This window comes from Lissotriton vulgaris, chromosome 8 (genome assembly GCF_964263255.1).
Source record: "Lissotriton vulgaris chromosome 8, aLisVul1.2, whole genome shotgun sequence".
In the NCBI taxonomy this organism is placed as follows: domain Eukaryota; kingdom Metazoa; phylum Chordata; class Amphibia; order Caudata; family Salamandridae; genus Lissotriton; species Lissotriton vulgaris.
In genome coordinates, this window is record NC_141696.1 from 1,395,572,229 (window position 1) to 1,395,596,717 (window position 24,489).

At 45.1% G+C, this 24,489-nt stretch overlaps 1 protein-coding gene across 1 annotated transcript in view; it reads left to right on the forward strand.

Annotated features, from left to right (window-relative positions):
• The window catches only part of LOC147698809 (E3 ubiquitin-protein ligase TTC3-like), a 1,497,644-nt gene that overhangs the window by 367,589 nt on the left and 1,105,566 nt on the right, over nt 1-24,489 (forward strand). The window contains exons 9-10 of the mRNA XM_086935406.1: nt 18,180-18,274; nt 19,515-19,577. Of these exons, the coding sequence (XP_086791532.1) occupies nt 18,180-18,274; nt 19,515-19,577 (158 nt within the window). The remainder of the gene's footprint in view (nt 1-18,179; nt 18,275-19,514; nt 19,578-24,489) is intronic.

The window sequence follows — 24,489 nt, forward strand, 5'->3', positions numbered from 1 at the left end:
GCATATGCCGGCTTAAACCAGTTCCAGGGGCACACCAGCCTCTGAGCTGGGGAAAGTCCGGACAAGGCTGAGGGTTGTAACCACCCCCCTCCTGGTCCCACCCATGGGCAGGACCTAGTCGCGTGCCAGCCCCTTTTTTTTAGAATAAAGGTAGGAGCAGGCCCCCTTCCCAAATTAGATAATTCTGAATCCTGACTACTTTCCACGAAAGGACTCTTGACTATTTCTGAAGACTCTCCCTTGTGGCTAAGGAGTAGCCACCCTGCACCCGCAGGCACCATCTAAGCATCGCGGTTTGCTGTAAGTCCATCCTCCGGATCAAGACTACCCAGCTCGACGAGACCCGGATTCCCTGGCATCTCTGACCTCTACCTGCATCATCAGCCCAGCTGAGATTCGTGGGTGTGACGAGACCTGAAGTGACCGGCCATCTTCAAAACTGCACGACGCTTAACCAGCACGACCGCCGAGGGATCCTCGAGTGAGTGCTTTGGGGTTTGAGAAGCCCTAACCCTGAGCAGCTCCAGCACCGAAGTCCAGCCCCCCAGCATCCACGAGATCTGCGTGGGGCCCTTCTGCTCTTTGCTGCTCACCGCGTTGTCCTGTCACTTGCCTGCTGGCTAGTGGCCCTCCTGACGACGAACCACGACGATTACACCGCTGGTCTGATTGCTCCAGACTGGCCCTTGCTCCCTTCCAAGAGAGGAGCACCCCGGACCCTCCTGGTCCACTCCAGACGCCATCTTGACTCCACCGCGTGGGCTTGACTTTGCCAAGGTTTGTTGCCCCAATCCTGGGTCCAGCATCGCCGACAGCAGACACCTTCGTGGGACAGCTCGCACCTCCAGCCTGGTCGCCGACAACGCCTCCTGTTCCGAGGGACAGCAGAGTCCAGCGTCGCCTACTCACCTGGTCGAGGAGACTTCATCCGGTGCCATCCTGGTGCCCACCTAATCACTGGCTACTGATTAAGAACTGAGTCCCCTCTGCTTTCAGGTCGTCTCCATCACCGATCCAGGCTTGGATCCCTCCGAATATCTTCACTGGTCGCCTGCCAGCAACTTCTTCTTTCAGGCTCCATAGACTGTAACAAGGATTCCCGACGTCTTTTGAACCCTATGCAGCCGCAGCCCCTGGGCTAGGTAACCTGAGCATTTCGGTGCTCCAACGTAGGTTCACTATCTAAGTGTCCAGATCCTTTGTCGTTTTCAGTCTATCTAGTCGGATTCGTCCGATAACAGTAACTTTGTGAATACTAGCCTCCATAGACTTTGTCCCGCATCCCGCGTGAGAGTGCACACTCTGCACCCGATCTCCCTAGGCCTCCTGCTCCTAACCTGAAGGTTCAGTAGTGTAGTCCTAGCGATCCTGAAGCCTCTGGATCTTGTTACTTACCTGCTAGTATTTCGCATTCCACTTTTAGTGTATATGGTTTTTCGTGCCCCTCGGGCATTTGTGTAAATTGTGCAACTTAAAGTATTTTCTTAAGAGTTTTGTTGTGTGCTTAGCTCCCTGACTCATAAAGAGATCAGGGTAGACTTGTTATAAATACATATCCTTTTATTTTCATAACAACTTGTGTGGTTTCCTTTCACTTGGTGTTCAAGGGGTATAAGTGATGGTATAACAGCTGGCTTAACACACCCTCTAGAGTTTAGCCTAAAGACTGCTCTTGTCCATGCTACTAGGATAGCTGGTCTATAAGGTTGACTTACAACCAATCATCAATAAGGGTCGTTTGGAATGATACACAGTGATCACTAGAATAGTGAGCACTATATATCAGGCCAACTTCTCACAGAACCCCACCCCTATTGCCCTTATTATCTGCTCTGAAGCCATCAGCGCCGATGTTTTTTTCTATATTTGGCAATCTGGCTTCAATTCTGGCTAATCGGGATTCTAGGGGGCTAAGCAGTGACCTCAGGAGGGCGCCAATATTGGCAATGGTCATAGCACCTCCTTCCGTTGATGTGGGACTGGAGTTCGCCTGTTCTGTGACTGGCACAGGCAAAGTAACTGGAGATATTAAACAAGCATTTGCAATGCAATAGGTCTCGCATTAGGAAAGCTTGAGCTATTGGTATTGTAAATGACAAATTTTGTATTAATGTGTTGGTTTTGAAAATAGCTAAATTAATAGCTTTGTCATTTACAATGCCAATAGTTTTAACTTTCGCAAATGTGACACCTATAGCATTTGTAATGCAATATGTGTTGTATTTACGTGACTTAGATGTATTGATATTACAAATAACAATGGCTTTAATTTTATTTTTTAATAATTAATACTTGAATAAAAGTTATTTTAATTTAAAATGGCAATAGCTTAAACTTTTGTAATTAACTTTTGTGAAGATTATGTCAGTGTATTTTATTCTGAGGAAAATCCAAGAACAGAAGTGAAATAATAACATCTTTTTGTGACATTTGTAATAAAGCTTGAAACATTGAGAGAACATATTTGAACCAGTTGTTGTTGAACGGTTGCACAAATTGATGCTGTGGTGGTGCTGAGTGATGTTGTGGTGGCGACGAGCGATGCTGTGGTGTTCAGTGATGCTGTGGTAGCGCATAGTGATGTTGTGGTGCCCCTCAGTGATGCTGTGGTGGTGCTGAGTGATGCTGTGGTGATGCGATAGATAGAGTGAGTGTGATTGATAGATAGAGTGAGGGCGATGGATAGAGTGAGGGCGATAGATAGAGTGAGGGCGATAGAGTGAGGGCGATAGATAGAGTGAGGGCGATAGATAGAGTGAGGGCGATAGATAGAGTGAGGGCGATAGATAGAGTGAGGGCGATAGATAGAGTGAGGGCGATAGATAGAGTGAGGGCGATAGAGTGAGGGCGATAGATAGAGTGAGGGCGATAGATAGAGTGAGGGCGATAGATAGAGTGAGGGCGATAGATAGAGTGAGGGCGGTAGATAGAGTGAGGGCGGTAGATAGAGTGAGGGCGGTAGATAGAGTGAGGACGATAGATATATATCTATATGGCTAGATGGATAGATAGATAGATAGATAGAGTGAGGGCGATAGATAGAGTGAGCACGATAGAGTGAGCACGATAGAGTGAGCACGATAGAGTGAGCACGATAGAGTGAGGGTGATAGAGTGAGGGCAATAGATAGAGTGAGGGCAATAGATAGAGTGAGGGCGATAGATAGATAGAATGAGGGCGATAGATAGATAGAGTGAGGGCGATAGATAGATAGAGTGAGGGCGATAGATAGAGGGATGGCGATAGATAGAGTGAGTTTGAACTATTGACAATGTAAATGACAATGCTTTTTATTTATGTTTTAAAAGCCAAAACATAAATAAAAGGCATTTTAATTTGCAAAGCTAATAGCTTAAACTTTTGAAAATGCGAGAACTATTGCATTGCAAATGCTGGTTAATTTAAAGCGTGCCTTGGATTTGCCTGCATTAGCATTCTCCCTAGAAAAAAGTTAACCTGCTAAGACTCGCATCTTATCGCATTAATGTTCAGGACCAACTGCACAGTCTCAGATTATGTGTAAATGGTCAGTTACAACAGATGTACAGCGTTGGTGGATGTGCCTGCCAGCTGTTTGTGAATCCTCTTAACCACGCCCCTATGCTGTTCCCAGCCACTGGTACCCGGCACATGCAGATAAACCGGCCTAAATGCATCAAACATGCACAGTCACATAAACATATGTGAAGTGAGCCATGATCAAGGCCATGCAAGACGAAATAAGTTTGTAAGGTTATAGATGCCGGTATTCCATAATAACGTCAAGTCTTTATACATGCGACAACAGGCAGACGCAAACATATGCAGATATAGACACACACAGATGCACACACAAAGACAAAAACTTAGACATGCAAACAGTTTCACATACACACACAAATGTACCTAATGAGAGGCATACAGGCACACAAATATACACACATAAGCCATCTAGAGCAACAATTTAGAAGATGCCCACACACAAAGAAGATATTCAGACATATACACAAACACACACTCAGACATAAATGAAAAGGCATAGCCATACGCACACAGAGACACACGCCAATACAAAATGCCTGACATGCAGAAATAGAATGAGAAATGAAATAAGCTAGAATGTTTAACAAAGCTAATGCCTTACGGCCAAAAGGCTCTAACACTCCTCAAGAATACTAAATGTAGAAGAAACATTTAGAGCTGTCGTGAAAACGCAAATCATGGGATCTCCCTAGTGGCCACATGCCTAATATTTGATTCTACGAACAATAATACGCTAAAAAAAGAAATGAAGATAGACTGATCATAACGCTTACCTGTTTGGAAAATGGGGATACCGTTCGAGACAATGGCTCGCAGGGCCAAAGTATGAGAGAAAAATAGATCAAATAACTGGATGGAACACCCCTGGTAATCACTCTGGCGATACACTGGGGCGAACCGTCTTTAAGCACAATACAAGGATATTTCCTCTATAGTCCCAGCCCAGCAGATGTTATTTTAATAGAGGATGTGGTCTAACGGCCAGAGCGGCCGACTATGGAGCCCGGAAACCAGATCGGAGTCTCGGCGTCTGCTTAATAGCATGTGATTCTGGGCAAATCACTTAATCTCCTGGTGCTTACCACAATTAAATGTGTCCTTGTGTAATTTAACTGGTGCTCATGTGAAGCTCTCCAATACCTTCGGGTCGAGTTTGCGCTTTATAGAAACTGCAAAAAAATCCAAAAAACATTTCATTTGTCTTATAAAGACTGCTTCCTTTCACAATTTTGCCTTTTCTCCGTGCTATAAACAGCTGGTGCTTCAAAACGCAGGTACACAGTTGAACACCATATAATATGTCGATCTTTCAGTGGTGCCCGTTAGCCGTGTCTGGGATCGAACTAGATATTTGCAACCCACATCAGATTTTTTTTAACTCAAATATCGATCGTTTTTCTTTGTGCCCCCATCCTGCCTATCGCTGCTTGTCTCTTTGCATAAGGTGTGGTGGAGCCAGTTTACAACATCATGATACTTTCTAAGTTATGTTTGAATCAGTGATTATTTTAATGTTCCCGTAGTGAATGTCATTTATTGCTGGGGTCTCAGTCCGAGTAAAGACGCGAAGAAGCAGTGAAGACATATACTGTGGCCACTAAAAGCGTGTAAGGTCCATCCTTAGATGTCAAGCCCATAAAAATGTCACGCAGAAATGGAAACAACAAGTTATTGTACTCTTATTTACATACAGATATAAACTGCGGACGAGCTCTGTCTTTCTCTTCTTGGTATGGAACCATGGCTCCTGTGGTCCAATACAGACTGCGCACAGAAGAATGTAAATACAATCAGGGCACAAGTCCTAAACAAGCAGTAAAGTAAGGGTGACGTGCCCGATCACACAGGGAGCAGAGGGAGGGGGCATTACAGAGAGTTGCTGCAGACGGTGCAAAGCACAAAGCAAGAGAAACTAGAATTAGTTTGGGTCTTCAAAGGGTCTTGTATGAGCCTTTGATGCAGCAGGGGGCAGAGAGCAGGGGGCGGAGCGGGAAGAGCTGCTGTTGTGGGAGGGTGATTGATGGGCGGGGCTGTGCTGGGGAAACCTTTGATGTGGCCTGGCGGCCGTGGAGAAATGCTGCTGGCAGTGGGAAGGCTCAGGGCATGCTCGTCCACAAGGAGTCACGTGACTCTCGTGCACTGGCCAAAATCCGCCGAATCCGCCGCTTGTGAAAGCAGTGGGTCAGCGGCATTAGACTCGCAATTAGATTCCTGCGGAATCTTAAAGCTCGACCTAAAACAGAGTCATCAATAGGTGTGGGTACAGTTTTACTGTTTTCCGGGATGTTAGCCTCAACCGGGATGTCGTGCTTTGCAATTTTTGCCTTAGGCCCCCCAGGGTTTTGGGCCCCTCTTTTCCCTTTGGCTAATCCTCCTTCCCTTTTTCCCCTCTTTTGACGACTATCTCGGCCACTAGGGGTCTCATTGTTTAAGGTATTAATAGTTGTGGTTGGGGAGTTGAGTTGTGCTTGGACGGGGGGTGAAAGCAATTGTCGTGCTGCTTCAGTACCTAAGGTTTCAGTATCCCCTTGTTGTAGAGTTACAGTGGACACTTTAGGCAAACCCATCTCCCCAGTGTCCAATGTTTCGAACTCCGTGGGGTCCAGTCCTTTCTCGGGAGTTCAGGCGTGCGCTATATTGCCCATGGAGGACCTTTTTACCCATACGATTTCCTTTGAGATGCGCCTCTCTATTAAGGTAATTTCATCAATTAGAAGGGAGCCTGCTCTAACAAAGTAGTTGTCCAAAGTACCTGTTGAGTGTCCTCCGCCCAGCTTGGTTTTACTCCTCGTTTCTCTGGCCGCCATTATCCTTGAACGAGGTCGGATTGCTGATTAGAAGTGCAAACAAAAAACCCAAAGGGGATGGCCCGGTCCGGTCTCAACCGAGCTTGACGGGCTAAAACGGGCCCGCCCTTGGCCCGGGCTTCGCCCGTGTTGCGCGCGTCCCGCGGGGCGCAGATGTGGGTGGAGCTAAATAGAAAGAGGCGGGGACGGGAAGGGGCTCCAGCTGCGGCGAGTGGCAAGCCGCTGAGGGTGCTGGTCCTCGCAGTCCCGCGCCCGTCCAAAGGAACCAAAAGTGCGGCCAAAAAGTTCTTGAGGCGTCCCAAGGCTGGGGGAGACACACAGTGAGTTGTCACTCTCTCGTTGCGGCTAGCGAGCGAAGTTTGGCAAAGGCAGTAAAATCAATGCCTGTTTCATCAAAATTATAGCTTTCTTTAGAGGAGGCCATTGATCTACCTATACCTCCTAAGAAACAGAAAAGGGACATTGCAACCAGTCCTTCACAACCAGCTTTGCCTGCTTCTCTTTCACCTCCATCCTCTCCTCCACCTACCTCACCACTACCAACTCCTTCATCACATCACTCTGTTAGGGACACAGGAGACATTACGCTACAGACCTTTACCCTGCTATACCCTCACCAACTGATGATGCAACATCCTTCCATGAACTTATAGCTATGGCAGCTTTGTATCACCAAGTACCCTTGCACAAAGACCCCATAGAGGAGGACTTCCTCTTTGAAACACTTCTCTACTACTAGGGCATGTCAATATCTGCCCACGCTACAGTGGGTTCTCCATCACGGAGATGAAATCTTTAAAGATCCGGTACGGGCACATATCATTACACCTTACCGAAGGCGCGCCAAAGGAAAGCCTGTCTGCGCCCGTCAGCGCCAGGCCGGCCCTTAGGGCAAACCATGCTGACCGACCCATCTCATACTCAGCACAAGCTCTCAAAAACTTACAGGACCTTGCCCCCCCCTCCCCCCCCGGTGTCACCTTCTTCTCATAGCCGTATAGACACAGCTGGCCTTCTCTCTACTGCTTTACCCTCCCCATGTGGATGCACTCCTATAGTTAAACCGACCAGGAACACCACTTCCATCAGGGTGTCATATCTGAACACCCGCTCTTTAGTAAAACACCGCGAGGACATTTACATCCTGTTGACTAATAACAACCCTGATATACTCCTGTTAACGGAAACTTGGCTAACATCAGAATCCCTCCCTGATATTCTGGTTGCCCTCCCCCCTGACTACTACATCCTTCACGCTGATCGCCCTGGTGACCGGCCCGGGGGTGGAGTAGCAGCCATCATATCTAAGCGCCTCAACCCTACTCTCTCCTATTCCCTCCCCCTCCCAGAGGTGGAGAATCTGCTCATTAGCTTGGAAACTGACGCCGGTGCCTTCACCTTCCTCCTCCTATACCGGCCACCACATTCTATGCCATCCTTCTCTACCAACATGAGCGAACAGCTGTCTAATCTACTTATACAACACTCTAGTTTCGCCTTCTTCGGCGACCTGAACTACTGGTTCAATTATACCAACGCCGGCCCTCATGCCACTGAGCTTTTTGAATCTCTTAGCAGCTTAAACCTCACTCAACAGGTCACCAGACCCACTCACATCAAAGGTCATATACTGGACCAGATCTGGACTTGCAATCTGGCTCTGTCCCTGCCAGCAATATCCCCGTGCGCCTGGTCAGATCAACATTTAGTTGAAACTTCCATCACTGTCGCTGGCCGGATTCCTGCTCCTCTGATGGCTGGTGGCTCCTCTCGGAAATGGAGCACATATGATTCCCAGGGCTTCCTTACTACCCTGGCCGACACCCGTCCAGCCTTTAACCCCACTGACAACCTCGACGTTACAGAAAATGACATCAGTTCCTGGTTTAGGTCAGCCAGCGACCAGTTTGCCCCTCTGACCAAATTCCCCCGCACTAGGCATCATAACTCCCATAGGTGGTTTTTTGACGACCTCAAGCAGCACAAATTGAAAACGCACCAGCTAGAACGAATCTGGAGACGCAACTATTCTAACTCAGCCAGGTTGTCTTACATGGCAGCACGCAAAGAATACAAAACCGCCATTACCCTAGCAAAATCGGAACACTTCTCCAACAGGATCTCGTCTGCGGCTAATAAATCAAAGGAGGTGTTCAAAGTCATGAATGAACTCACCACAGACGACAGAACCCTCCCAGCCCAGACCCCCACTCAAGAAACTTGGGATACTCTCAACCTCTTCTTTGTGGAAAAAATTATAAAAATTAAAAACTCTATCCCCCCCCTCACCTCAGCCACATTCTCTGGACACCTCTTCTAACAACCCCCTGATTCTTACCACTTTCCCGGCTCTGAACCCTACTTCACTAGAGGAACTCACTACCCATGTCAAATCTGGCTCTCCTAATGACTGCTGGCCACCATCTGTCCTACAGAATATTTGCCTCAATCTACCTGATTGTATCCTTACCCTGCTGAATGGCTCACTCAGCAGTGGCATCGTCCCTAGCTCTCTCAAGGAGGCCATCCTAGTGCCCTTCCCCAAAAAACCTGGCGCCGACCCCCGCAGAACCATCCAATTATCGTCCCATCTCCCTTCTTCCCTACTTTTCTAAATTAATGGAGGCCCATGTCACCCGCTGCCTGTCTAATGTTATTGAATCTTCTTGTTACCTCGAGCCCAACCAAGCTGGCTTCAGACCTGCCCACTCTACTGAGGCCGTCATTTTGGCAGTCCTGGACACGCTCAGAAGTAATGCGGACGCAGGGATTCCCCAAGCCCTTGTACTCCTGGATCTGTCGGCCGCGTTCGACACGGTGGACCACAACATCCTTCTCCACCGTGTCGGACAGGCAGGCATCCAGGGCACTGCCCTTAAGTGGGTAGAGCCCTTCCTGACCGGAAGAACACAGGCCGTCCGCCTAGGCCCCTATACTGCAACTAAAACCCCCACGGCCTGTGGAGTCCCTCAAATGTCCTCCCTTTCACCACTGCTGTTTAACCTATACCCCCGGCCCTTGATCAACTCACTCCAGAAATGGGACATCACTGTCAACAATTATGCCGACGATTTACAGATCGTCCTACCTCTCAACTCACCTCATGCCATTAATACGTTCCACACTGTCATGATTCATATCCAACACTGGATGAATCTGAATCAACTAAAACTAAACCCCGGGAAAACCGAGCTCCTCCTCCCCGGACTCAGCCACGCTCACTGGGGTCCGCAGTTCTGGCCCTCTGAGCTAGGCCCCCCCCAGTCCCGGTCAAATCAGTGAAGAGCCTGGGTGTGATTATCGACACCGAACTGTCTCTCAAAGCTCAAGTGGGTGCGGTCATCTCATCCTGTATGTACCAGCTCCGGAAGATCTGTAAAGTTCGCCACTTACTTCCACCCACCGCTCTCACTCAGGCCATCATCTCGCTAGTACTCTCCCGTCTGGACTTTTCCAACACCCTTTATCACGGTCTCCCACAATTTTTGCTGCACCGCCTTCAGGTTGTCCAGAACCAAGCGGCCCGCCTCATTCATAAAACTGCCAGATGGCAATCGGCAAAACCCCTACTTCATAGCCTGCATTGGCTACCAATTGGCCAAAGGGCAGCCTTCAAGGTGGCCTGCCTTACATTCAAGGCCCTCCACTGGACAAGGCCCCGCATTTCTCAAATCCCTCATCACTCCTCATCGACCAACGGGCAACCTCCGTTCAGCCCACCTTCACCTGCTAGTCACCCCCAAAGTTAAAACCAAGAAATTCGGCGGTCGTCGCTTTTCCCACCTAGCTCCCGCATTCTGAAATATTCTCCCTCTGTCCATCAAATCCAGCCCTTCCCCACTGAGCTTCAGAAAAACACTCAAAACCTATCTCTTCCCACCCCTTGGTTAGAACACCGTCACCCTCGCTTCCCCCTCACTCTCTCTCTTATAGCGCCATGAAGCCTAGGTGTCAGTGCGCTCTACAAATTGCACTTAAGATAAGATAAGATTTAGGGCCAAATTCTCTCAGAGCTCTTCCACTTTGACTCACCAAGATGTAATTCCTCTATCACAACAAGGCAACTTTATGTCTTCACTAAACTTAAAGGACGCCTACTTTCACATCCCAATACACCCAGCTCACCGAAAATACTTTAGGTTAGTCATAGCTGGAACAAATGATCAATTCAAAGTGCTTCCATTCAGAGTCACTGCTGCACCCCAGGTGTCCACCAAATGTCTAGCGGTGGTTGCAGCACATCTACACAGACAGTGCTCATGTCTTCCCGTATCTGGGCGATTGGCTCCTCAAAGCCAGTACTCTTCAGTTGTGCATACAACACATTCAGACCACTATATAATTTTTTAATTATTCGGGTTTACAATCAACATACAGAAATCACATCTTCAGCCTTCAGATTCAGCATTATCTAGGGACTATTCTCAACACACAGTCAGGATTAGCCTACCCAAATGCATTCAGGATTTACATCGTCACAACTCTGTTACATCAATTTCACCTCAACCAGCACAAAACAGTCAAAATGGTTCAATGACTTTTAGGCATGATGGCGTCTTGTATTGTAATAGTGCCACATGCGGGACTACATATGCGTCCGTGGCAGGAATGTTTGGCGGATCAGGTCAGGAATTGTTACGGCGACAATTACAAGATCTAGTGTTGATCGAAAGCTGCATACATTACTCTCTGTAGTTATGAAAAACACAGAAAGGCGGTCGTTCCTCAACGCTGCTCCCCACATCAGTCTCACAGGGCACGCATCTCTTACAGGATGGAGTGCACATCTGTGGGACACGAATTACCAGACTCTCCACATCAACTTAACTAGAGCTTCAAGCAGTTCACCGAGCATTTAAAGCATTTCTACTCCACCTTAACAGCAAAGTTGTCTTGATCTGGACAGGCAACACAACAGCCATGCTCTTTTTACAAAAACAGGTGGAGACGCATTCTACAATTATCATGCCTATCTTAGATGATTTGCCAGTGGGCAATATGTCACAACATTCACCTGTTAGCGGAACATATCCCAGGGACGGACAACAACTTTGCTAACCTCAGCAGGATGCGCCAACAAGTCCATGAGTGACAACTCCACCCCAGAGTCCTTCTCTCATATTTCCACAGGTGGGGGTTTCCACAGATAGGCCTCTTCGCAACCGCAGATAACACGAAATACCCAAACTTCGCACCCAGGCTACCACACCTACTATCCAACAGCAATGCTCTGAAGATGAACTGGTCCGGTTTATTTGCCTATGCTTTTCCCCCTCTCCCTCTTCTTCCATTTGTGATTCGGAAGCTCATGATCATGTCTCTCACCCTCATTCTGATAGCTCCCACTTGAGCTCGACAACCATGGATCACCACCCTACTCAAGCTTTCGGTAGTGCCAGACGAAAAACTTCCCCTCCTTCTCACTCAGAATCATGGAGAATTCAAGCACCCAAATCCAAATTAATTAATTAATTAATTGTGGGTTTGTAATGCGCTAGAATAGACTCCCGAAGGAGTATCTCTGCGCAGTAGACCGCTAGGGAACCCGTCCTGGCTTTCCCTGTGAAATGGTCCCTACTGGGTATCTCCAAGGTGAAACCAGGCATCCCCGGCGTATGTGGGGGGCCGTTGTGGAGATGAGGCAAGCTAATGCCCAGAGTTGCCGAGTGTGATCCCTGGTTAGAGTAGGCACCGAGATGAGAATTATTGAGTCTGCTGACCCTGGTCCACGACCCTGCCGCGTCGGTAATTGAACCCTGGTCCTGGGCCGTCCTCTGCTCTCGGGTCTGCCGCCTCTAACCAGTGAGCCACACCACTCCAGGTACTCAACCTTGCGAGCCTGAGAATCCTGTAAACCCACATTAGGATGTGTTCTGCTGTGAAGTGGAAAAGATTTGTTTTCTACTGCTGTAGTATACACATTGACCCTTTTGAAGCAACTGTGCAAAACAATGTCTATCTACTGCATTTGCAAACTTCTGGATTAGCGTACACTTCAATACGCTTTCATCTAGCTACAGTAGCTGCTTACCGGCAAAACAGACATTTACCACTGTTCAAACTGCCAGTTATTAAGGCATTCATGGAAGGCCTTAGAAGAGTAATTCCTCCCAGAGTTCCTTCTGCACCAGTTTGGAATCTCAACATAGTGTTCACCAGACTTATGGGTACAGCATTTGAACCATTGCATAATTGCTCTTTCCAATTCCTATTTTGAAGGTAGACTTTTTTTTTGTAACCATCACTTCTTTTAGACATGTCAATGTGGTTCCAGGGGAAGAACCTTTCTTTCAGCAACAAAGAGATTCAAACTAACCCAAAATTCCTTCCAAAGGTAGTTTCTACTTTTTACCTAAATCAGTCAGTTGAATTCCCGGTCTTCTTTCTGCAACCCAAATCTGATAGAGACATCCAGCCTCAGATTCTTTAACTTCGAATATCTCCCAGGTGCCAGTCTGGATCCAGAAATTTATCAGCAGTACCTCTGCGTGCCAGGAGCAACGTCACATGGCTCCGCCCTGACATCCACGGATATGACGTCAGTGGAGCTATATAAGTCCCTCCCGGCGCGCTGACGTCAGTTTTCTTCTTTTCTGCGATGCGGATCCAGGAGCAGCGATTCCTCTGGCCTGTTTTAGTTTTTGGGCCTTACTGACGCCTTTCGTGTCTGGGAACAGTGTGCGATGCCTTCGGGCTTCAAATCGTGTGAGACCTGTACACGAGAGATGTCAGCGATGGATCCGCACGCGATCTGTATGTAATGCTTGGGTGAGCACCGCAACTTTGAGGAGTTCGACACCTGTCAGAAGCTGAAACTGAAGTCCTTACGGGAACGTAGGATGAAATTGTTATCCGCCTGGATGTCGGGCGTTTGGAGTCTAACCGTCGCCGGTCACTCTCTCGAGCTCCTGTCCGAAGCTGTTCTCTGAGTCGTTCCCGAGGACATCGCTCAGGTAAGCGCAAGAAGTAGTCACGGCGGCCGTCGGCCTCACGTGGTTGTAACGTCGGTGCCCACTGCTCCCAGTCTTTACCGGACACAGCCCGCAACAGTCAACCCCTGCCTATCCCCCATTTCCTGGCATTGGGGTGACTAGGACACTGATGGAAGCCTATTACAAGGCTTTGCAGGCCATCTTTGGGTCGACCCCTCTCCCTGGGCCCCAAAGAGGTGGTAGGGACTCAGTTTGGGAGCTCGCTGGCGGGTTCGCCCTTGGCACCGATCGAGTGCCCTAACTCTGGCGAGTCAGCCCGGTGGGGCTTTCCATTCACATGTTGGGCCGCAGACCACCTACAGCATCCGTGCACATCCCCCTGGGGCTCCCTGTGATGACGTCTGATGCGGCTGCAGCAGGGGACATGTCCCCGAGTCTACGCCGTCCCACTCTGCGGTCTCCCATCGCGGTGGATGTCGGGTTGATGCCTGGCATCAGAGTCTCCTTCGGCGTTCATCGACGTTGATGCGGCGCCGTCTGGACGACGTTCAGCGCCAGAGATGGCCTTTCTTCCTCCTTTGCTAATGATGGATAAGGCCCCTGGGATTCTCCTCCCATCCTCCGAAGTGTTTCCTTTGTCCAGACAGCTTCAGCTTCGCCGCCATCGTCCTCTCCTCCTCTAATCCCGCCTTTGGCAGTCTAGCTGGTTGGAGACATGTGGTAGACAACTATTTGTGTCTGCGAGCTCTGGCCTTCGGTCCTTGAACACGTCCTGCATGTTTGCAGGGGCTACTTTCACTCTCTGGGACTCAGTCGAGCTCCTCCTTCTCTCTCTTCCGGAAGGCCCTCGGGCTGGCCTATTTAGAAATTTTCAACGTTGAAACAGTGTGCTTTTCTGTTCAAACCTTGTAGGTCTCGTGGATGGCAAATGTCCACGAACCCTCACTCCATTTGTATGTGGTGCTTGGGACCATGACTCCAGGAGTGCGACCCCTGTCGTCTACTTCGATCGAAGGTGCTACGGGAACGTTGGATGAAGCTCCTGTCGGCGAGGCTCCTCAATCACTGCGGGGTCCATTCGCAGGTATGGTCCAGGAGCCTTTTCCGTCACTCTCTATCATTGTCCCATGGTAAGGCTCTACGCAAGCGGTCGAAGTTGCTGCATCCCCAAACTAACCTGCGCAGATATTCCAACTTTCACACCTTCCCCCCTTGCTGGTTGAGGACTCCGTGCACAAGTTCACTATGCGCCTCCCTGTCTACCCTGGTGCCGGGGCAGCTCTGACTCAGATGAAAGCATATTTTTGCTCTCTGCATTCCATCTTTGGGTCTTTACCTTCCCCTGGAGCGCCTTCGGGCCCCAAGGAGGTGAGAGGTGCCTTGACAGTGTTCACGCCGGCGGGCTTGCCCCCAGCTTCAGTTAGGCCCTCAGGTTCGATAGTTGACTGTCTCAGCGCCAGTGCACATCCCTTTGGGGTTCCCTTGTTCGGCGCGTGACTCCGATCAGCCAGCTCTGATGATGATGGTGCCGATCAGCACTGTGACACTTCCCCTTCGCCAACTCGACACTGCTTGGCGTAGACTGCTGAGCAAATAGTGTCGCCTATCTCGGACACCCTTCTTCCACTTTCTGTGGAGCCCTCCAATGTTTTTCCTTCTGAGGAACACTGTGTTCAAGGCATATGAGCTGTAGATCATATACTTGTGCATAGATTTAATTGGTGATGGGGTGGGAGTCAGGGTTTCTGCACCTCATATCTGATGATGCTTAGCCTCCCAGCAATTACACAAGATGGTGGTTTCCTTTTACGTGACCCAATCGTGGATGATATTTCTACCCCGCCACTCCATTCATGTATTGAGGAATAGAACATCATCGCAACATTCCTGTCCTCATCAGAATTACCAACACCTTCCTCAGTGGTTTTGACTGCCTGCAAAGGTGTAGGTTTTAACCCTAAGCTGGTTCTGTACACACGTGCAAAATGCACTTTATTCAAACATTTGAAGCAAATTTGTTTAACAGCAAAACAAAATGTGACATTTCCCAAATATGACTTGCTGTCACAGCGGAAATATGAAGTTTAATTTATTTCTCCCGTTATTTTAGATGGAATGACTTCAAAATTGCCCAAGGCATTACCATGTGCTCCTTTCAATTGTTTTTGTATTCTGTTTCGAGTTAAGTAGTTTCACTTTACTCGGCCTAGCACACTAGACCTAGCACATCCATTTATTTCTTTGATACAAATTTGAGACTATTCAAAGCTCCTAGCTAGATTTAATGCGTTTTTTAATTCCGGCTCCTCAGTAGATAAAAGTTTAGCTTAAACTTTATTATTTTTTCTTTCGATCAACTGATCCCGGATGATTTTGTCTCTAAATTCCCTATAGTTGCATGTTGCAACAAGTTTTCGAAGAGCTGCAACAAAATAGTCAATTGACTCTCCAGGGATTTGAGAACATTGAAAAAACGTAGACGTTCCTATACTGTATCTTTCCTGGGATTTAATATTTTATCCAACGTTTTGATGATGGATGCATAAACCTCAACTATAATTGCTGAATGACCATATTCTCCACCTCCAGGGTGAACTCTTAACTGCTTCTAAAGGTAGATTCTTCAATATGCTTCTTAATTCAGAACCCAGATTGTATGTATGTTAAAAGCATATTTTCTTTTTTGACATGAAAGTATCCCCATCAATTGCTTCCAAATATGCCTCAAACGTTTCCTTCCACTGTTGACAATTTAATGGAGGAGTGCCAGAAACTTGAAGAAGTGGTGGAGGTGCCAATATACTTTCTATAAGATGGCTGTACGTGGGTGAGTTGCTGCTTTACAGAAAATAAGATAAAACTTGGAAATAAATGACATATCGTTTTTAACCACTTTTGTATTGAATACTGTATGTGGAACTGGCCAAACCGTTCGTTTTCTCTGGTTTGCAAAGGTGTGCATGTCACCGATAACTTGTGCAGGTTTCTGCAATATATATGTTATTCTTTCATTTCAAGTGAAGATTCCCAAAAGTACACGGTGTGCCTGTCATGAAAGTTGATATAGGCTTTTCACTGTGCATGATGGCAATTTTTTCCAAATGATTTGGTACCCAACTCAAAATGGCCACCATTAGATTTTCTTATGCCTAATGGGATTACAGTAATGTTCGAAACAGCCAAAATGGCCGCCACTTTGCAGAATTAACTTGTGGGTTTCTACGGTGGGTAGAGTGCGCTTCAAGGCGGTTTCTCAACCAGCTAACAAAAGATGCTCTCACATGCTCATGTTTCTACACTAGTTGGAGCTTGATGCTGGAGCACATCGGGACGATCGACCACACTGCCCTCACTTACTTCACCAAAAATGTCTCAAAACGTTGGGAATACATTTTGTGCGAAGGATGGCACAGGCATCAAGCTCATATTCTGGCATGAAGTTGGCAGATGGCGGAACCACAGGAGCAGCTGCCACCAGTGCCCTGAATGCTGCACTCCACACCAGCACCATGGTGAAACTGAAACGCCGCACTCCACACCAACACCATGAGGACATTAAGGCACACCTGAGGGTCACGCTGAAGGTGACAACTCGTCGCCACTGAAAAGAAGCTACAGGATCCAACAGTTACTTTTATTTTCTGTCAACCTGAACACCCTGACAGGAACTGCCCCATGAACCCTGAAATTGAACCCACACAGTGTTCCACAAAGGGAACTCTCTTCGTAATCCAATCCCCACCATTCTGTGAGCATGCTCCCAACCCGAGCTCATATCCTGTCAGTCTTGCAGGACTGCCTTGTGTGAAATTAGTCCGCAGACTTGCCTCAGGGGGAGGTCTTGCTTGGGTATCTATTCCAAGGTAAGGAATCTGCGGCTTGAAGTCTCTATCAGATGATCAAGTTATTTACCTTTGGTAATGTCTGATCTGGTAGAAACTCTATCTAGGTACAGATTCCTTACCGACCCACCCGTCCTCCCCTCCTTGTGAATGATTTCTAGGGTGAGGGCGCTAGTATTCCACACCAGTGGTCAGTATGCTTTGTAGCCCTACACTTCTGGGGTGGAAAGATGCGAAAAGTAACTGACATCAGAGCTCTGGGGTAGCACCTGTATAGGCACCGCGTATGTCAATTCCGTCGAGGATGATGCTACGCAGAGCCAAATTACTCGCCCTACGAGCTCGCAGGGCTACTGCTCAAAAAAAAATTCCGAATTCAGTCTGATGTCTGGGAATGATTCTAAGGTAAGGAATCTGCGGCTAGATAGTCTCTCTACCAGATGGGGTGTTACCGAAGGTAAGTAACTTGTTCATTCGGCACGTTATGAGTATCCCAATCAGGTCCTCAGTCCCTTGTTCTCAGAAATGCTTTCGTTTTCATGACATTAATAATTTGTTGATATCTGGCTGCTACATCAAGATGCCCATTAACGTGTTACTTGTGAGAACATGTTTTCCTATCATGGGTTCCAAGTTGTGTGACAGCAGGGGCTATCCCCTCATGATACAAACAGGTGTTACTGCCATATCCTGGAGAGCTGTAAGTGATTTTCTATAGTTCTCCTCTGTAGCACCTTACATTTGTTAAGATCCTGGGATACGGCCAGTGACTAAGAGGATCAGGGTCGTTTTTAAATTACATTTTAGGTTGCTCCTTGAGGGAAGAGCAAATTAAATTTTTCTAATCTTATTGTAGCACTATATTGAAATCTCAAACACTATTATACCATAACAGAGGCATTTTTTCTTTGGCACTTAAACCACACTCTGCTAAGAGCGATTGCTTTTCGGCCACTGTGCTTAAATATTCTTACTTTATTTTACATTAAAACCTATATCTTGTTATAATTGTGTTAACGTTTTTTCGCATTCATTTTTGAACTCGCATATCTAATGCACATTTTGTACTCTTGCAGAAAAGTGAAGTGTTAAAGACCAGGGGAAATAAAGAATTCACCAGCCAGCGCTTTGAATCTGCTATTAATTGGTATACCAAAGCAATCAACCACCAGTAAGTACTACAAATTTAGACAGTTTATGAAGTAATTTATTTTTGATTTGTAGCCAGTCTGTTTAAAATTTACATCTTTCCACAACCCTGTCTATGAGAGGGAGATCTAGACTATTTTAAAAAGCTTGAATTGAATAACAAGTGCTCAACTACAGAATATGTCATGGCATAATATTTAGTATTGCTTGCTCGTCTTTGCATTTGTAGGGCAGTCCAGAATCTTTTCAGAGGCAGACACTTTTACACAATATTGAGCTGAACAAGACATCATTCATGTAGCCAGACCTGCCTTTACTGATCCATTGTCAATTAGCTAGCCTTAACACCTTAACTAATTTTGTGGTAGTCTCCCAGGTATCCTGATTCCAATCATGGATCCACTAGCAGCTGTAGGATGTCTTCTGAACTTCTTTTTAAAGGACCTTGTTTCATCGCTGTTTGTCTTTCAACATTCAGGTGTAGTGTAGAAGCATTTCCCTTTGGTCCACCACCCTAAAGAGCACTGATCTCGTCCAGAGTCCTTGGGGGAGGTGTGTTAAAGAGTAGTAGCTCACCGTGATTTCAGCTGATTTTATATAAAGTGTTTTTACAAAGGTACTCTCAATGGATGTGAACCCCTCTCTGGAGTTTTTAAGGTCATGTTATACGTCCTTGGACCTTTTGGGGGAACTGGTGTACGTACCTTCGTACTGCCAACTACAAAAGCCAAAGCAATGTGGATGAAATTCCTGTTAATCTAATTGTATCTAATTGTGTTGAATAAAAAGCTGGATCATTCTAATTGATCACAGCTGTGTTGCACAAATGCTTAATTTATATGACTAATAGATGGTGTCATGTAAAGGAAGAAGGAAAAAAAATCTGATTTGTAATGAAAAGGGGAGATGCATATAAAAACTCCATAAAAGATACTTTATTATAAAGCTTCCGTAAGTGAGACTTTCAACATTTTTGTTTTTTTCCTGTAAATGTGATCAGTTTTGGGGCTTCATCAGTTATATGCTTAATTTTTGTGTTATGGCACAGAGGTGGACATCTTTACAAATATGACATGAAACCTATTCTAAACATATGTGGATGTAATCTTTGCTTCATTTATTGTAAGTGAAAACAAATAAATTCAATAAATAATGAAAATGTACAAAGGTAAATGCTTTGAAAGCTGGTGATGTTCTTGTTCAGTATGCATTTGTCATGATGAGTGAGGTACAAAGCTAAAGTTTTTTTACATTTTTTTTAGCCCAAAAAATCATCTTCTGTATGGCAACCGAGCCCTTTGCTATCTACGCCTTTCTCAGTACACGTATGTATACTCTTTGAAATAGAATACATAATTGACATGGAAACAGACCATTTTCTGCAGGAGCTGAATGATGTGTGCTGACTCAATCTGTCAACTGCAATATTTTTAGGTTTAGTAGCACTTTAATTTGCTATGCGTTGTTTAGGTGACATTTGCTTGACTAGGATACCGTTCATAATATTATGCAAATGTAAATAATTTTTCTGTCTTACAAGATTTATTCATATTTATATCACATGCTCTATAAATGTTGTCTTACAAAATTGATTCATATTAATATAAAAGTTCTCTAAATGTTTAACCAACCTATCCCATCTCTCTTGGCACATTTGTATGCCTTCTCAAATGATTCTATGCTCCTCTGTTATGTCGCAGGGATTCTGCTCCTACACAGAACTGTGCATAGAGACTTGGAACCTCAGTGAATTAGGGTGTGCCAAAACTCACCGTAGTATCCAAAATCCCATACCAGACTAGCAATCAGTGTCTCATTGGTTCTTACTCACCCCCAATGATTAGACAACCCAGAACATGAACTTAGAACACCTCAGGTCACGTGGAACACATGAACACTAATTCGTTATACTATCATACTAGTCCAAAACGAGGAGTAAATGATGAGACGTGCAAGTTTGAAATATTTATTTCCAATGCAGTGTTCTCAAGTGCAGTATCTTAGCTAATACAAGCAAACATATTATAAGCAACAAGGCTTATCAGCATAGTTACTATTCCATAAAATGCAAAGGGAGAAAGCATGTTAAAATGCTAAAGGGAAGAAGGCTAAATTACACCTCAGTCTTACCCTCCCTTGCTAATATATTATATTATATCTACAGAAGGTCTCTGAAACCATGAAGGTTTCTTTTTCCCTTTCAAATAATAATAATCCATGACTTTTAAAAAAAAATTCCTTGCTTCGGTAAAGATCATAACAATTTCCTTGTTGTTCGGCCACACCAACCAATCCGTGAGCGAAACTAACTAATTAACCAATCAGGTTAAGCTAAGTCACTGCTCTGCTCAACCAATAGAAATACTGCTTTTCTGGATGAGCCAATCAGCTGTAAGCTCGTCTTGTCACGTGAACCAATCTGTGCGCGAATACTGTGACATATGTTAGCCAATCACAGCGCGACTCTTGTGACGTATGCTACCGCTGCAGCTTCTATCTCTCCCTTTGCTCCTTACACTGACACCTCCTTTACAAAAAAGTTTTCACAGCGCCATATTTACATACCTTTCATTAGAATTCAGTTAGTAACACCACAAAAACAAACCATTTGTCTGCTTCGCTAAATAAAGTGATAGTTTTCTCAAACAATCAAGTATTCTTTCGCGTGAAATAGATGACGCTATTTTCACAGAATATTTAAATTCGTCGATAAAGTAAGGCTACTTTACCATTCATTTACGCACTTTCACACGGAAAAGATCCCTAACCATTCATACATAAATCTTTAGTAGGACTTTGACCCACTGACAGAAGTACTCATTCGCCAGTAAGATAGACGACGCTTCCTTACCCTTCATTCAAGCTTAGATAAATTCTACTACTCTTTTCACAGTGAGTTTTAAAACAGGACAGAAATCCCTATACTCGAAAGCTACGATTTCATAGACAACCATCGCTATACATTCTACTTTACACACCTAAAATCCCTAAACTTGTGCTGTACGTCCACAACACTTGTGATATACGACGATTCCACTATTTGAAACAGAACAAATGCACTGTGTAACTTACCTGTCACACTACTCATGCCGGCACAACTAGGAATTTTCACACTGCTGGAAAAAACCTTTCGACTACATGTAACAACTGAACAAATTTAACATGTTTTAGACATGTATCCTATGTATTACCATGTAACATGTCAGTTACCATAGTAACCGAACTCTGCTACCAAGAAAGTGATCCAGCGCTCCTGTAGAAAAACTGTCTCACAAACGCTACCTATCACCTCAATACTCACCATTAATCATGAAACACTCAAACAGGCCCATAACACCAATGAGACCATTTTTGAGCAACTGAATCTAGTGGTATGATTTATGAACTATTCACATAATATTTACAATTCTATATACATCTGCAGTTTATCATCTTTTACCATGGATTTGAACATTTTTCATTTGTTAAATCATACCACATAAGGCGATTGGATCAACTGATAGTAACTAGACCATGAATAAACAAGACCAGCTTGTCTTTTTTAATCTAATTTTTATTAACTTTATTCTTCATAAAGAAAGAGCATTTACGTTTTAGAATCTTTATTTTATAAGCAAATAAGAAAGCAGCATTTTATTAGGAAATGAATTAATAAACTGACATTATTTAAACAAGTTCAGAATTATGAAATATAAGCAAATAACAGTTTCCATACCCTACATCTATTTCCCTGACTATTTCTCGCTTCACTTGAAAAGGAAAATATCATTTAAAGTCTGCTGTCCTTACGTGCGCCAACGGTCCAACAGCAAGTCATTCAGGAATCTGGAAGTAAGCGTTTTCCCCTGACCCAAGTGTCAGGTTTTATACCTTTTTCTCTAGCTAAACTTTCTACATTTCACATTCTTTCAATGGAATCCAGGCTTCTCATTGGCTGACCCATGTCAGTCCACTGTTAGGTCATCTCTGAATTTTGACCAAGTCCGGGCTTTACATAAGCCCTATTGTCTTTTCATTTCCATGTCTCTCTGTTTCCTTAAAAATGTTACTTTCCCTCGAGTTCAGAACATTACTTCCTAATCTCGGCAGACACTTTCTTCCTGTCCTTGAGCCTTCTCTCCGTGAGCATATTCTATTCAAGCAAAGAATTGTTCTTTCAATTAATAATGTTTGTGCAACAAAATTCTCCACTACTCCACTCTGGACAAGGTTTCACGTCTGCATCTCTGTCAGCCATATTTTCCTGAGCCACTCTTCAGGCCTCACTTTGGAAACTATTATTTAAACAAACACAAGACATCAATTAATTAAAGAATTGAGACCCATTCTGTTACCCGCCCCCCTTCTAATAATTAACAGGGTTAATTATGTTACCTAGCAGAAGCACATATATGCAGTATTATATTTACTTTTCCTTCAGGAACTGCACGAACTCCAAAAGCTTTTGTCACAAATAGACATATCATAGGCACACATAATAAGCACATGCCATTTAGTTAAACAGCTGCATTTAATACTGACAAAGACAATAGACAAGGTTAGTTTATTATTTTCTTCTTTGCGTTTGCAACATAAAGCACATTAGTTTATCCTGCGTGTACTGATAATTGCATTTTTAAACTAAGTTGATTAATAATTTCACCACATGCTTATTAGTTAAGTTATTCAATATGGGAGATTAACTTCACAGGTTAAAACAACATTTTGCTCTTCATCCTGCTCCATCACTAACATTCAAAACCAGTCCCTAAGCCAGTTACAATAAAATAGCTTTTATACGCGCTATGTCTTCTTTAGCAAACAGCCTACGATTAAAATATACACGCATTAAAAGGGAAACGTAAGCATAGGAGGGACATAACAAGATAGTGCATAAACATGTAGGAAATATAAGTAAGCGGGTGCGGAAACGCGAATTATAAGCAGTTAACCCAAAAAATGTGTGCACATTCAACAGCTACAGGGTTGAAACTAAGCGGACTGTAACTGCCACGCTTCACAGGGAGAATAACGGTTTTGTAGAAATTAACAGTATAATAAGCAGACGCCGTGAGTGGAACATGGTTCAACAGATGTGTTCATTACGCCTCATCCTTGTGTTTTAGTATAATTGCGTAGCGTTTTGTTAAGGGCCTATGCTTTGTTTTTGTACTGTTCGGTTACAGGGAGGCATTATGTACCCCTAAGGTTATGTGCAGTGCACCACAATGATGCAGTGCATCAGGTATTAATGTGGAAAGATGGGTTCACTGCACACTGTCATGTCTGCTTGATAAGTTGAAAATATATTTTCATTCATTAGACAAACAAAACATTTTCAGTGCCATTGTTGTTTAAGCTATAGAGTTTTACACGCCACACTTGAGGCATGCTGGGAATTGTGGTTTTCTTTACTTGTTGATGTGCTTCTGGGAACGAGAATAGCACATATATAGTCCTAGCATGAGCCTCCACGTGCATCTGGTAGCACTGGATTCTGCTAATGAACAGGACACCAGCGCTTCCTTTGATGCTGACATTTACAGCTGTCTTTTTCTGCTGCTGCTGGAAGGCTTGCGAAACAAGCTCTCGGCTTTGCGTGGCGGGGGGGGGAAGGGGGATCGGATTCCTTTGAAGTCTGATGCCGAGGCTCAGACAAATTGTGTGCGATGTGTCAAGAGAGGATTCCCCACAGATCACAGATGGGGGGGCACTTACGCTCCCCATTCTGACGGCCATCCTGTTCTCAATATGAATTAAAAACACATCACCATTTGCTATCGCATACCAACTCAGTACTTGATTCCTCATCACCAACTGGCCAGGTATATGATGCAGGGAAGGGCCTGTGAAATCTTACTGGTAACTGAAGGGCACAGATACAGGCCATAACAGCCTGCCTAATGCACACTTAAGCATTAGGCTATATTGGTCCCTGTAACCTCACTACCTATGTCACAGAAGGTAGACAAAGCGCCACACAACTGTGCTCCGAAACTGCACATGCAACTTGTGTCCTCAGAGCGGCCCCGGAAACATATAACACGCTATACATAAATCTCCAATTACGATCCAAAGTCACCATTATACAGCAGGAGCCTGGCCCTATCCAATGGAGATGCACTGTGTGAGTTTGTATAGTGGCATTTGGACCTCCCACAGTCTAAACATCACATGAACAGTATTTGAAGTGTTTACTAAAAATTGTGCCAATTCCAGTTAAGGGACACTATCTGAAGTCAAAATACAACACATTGC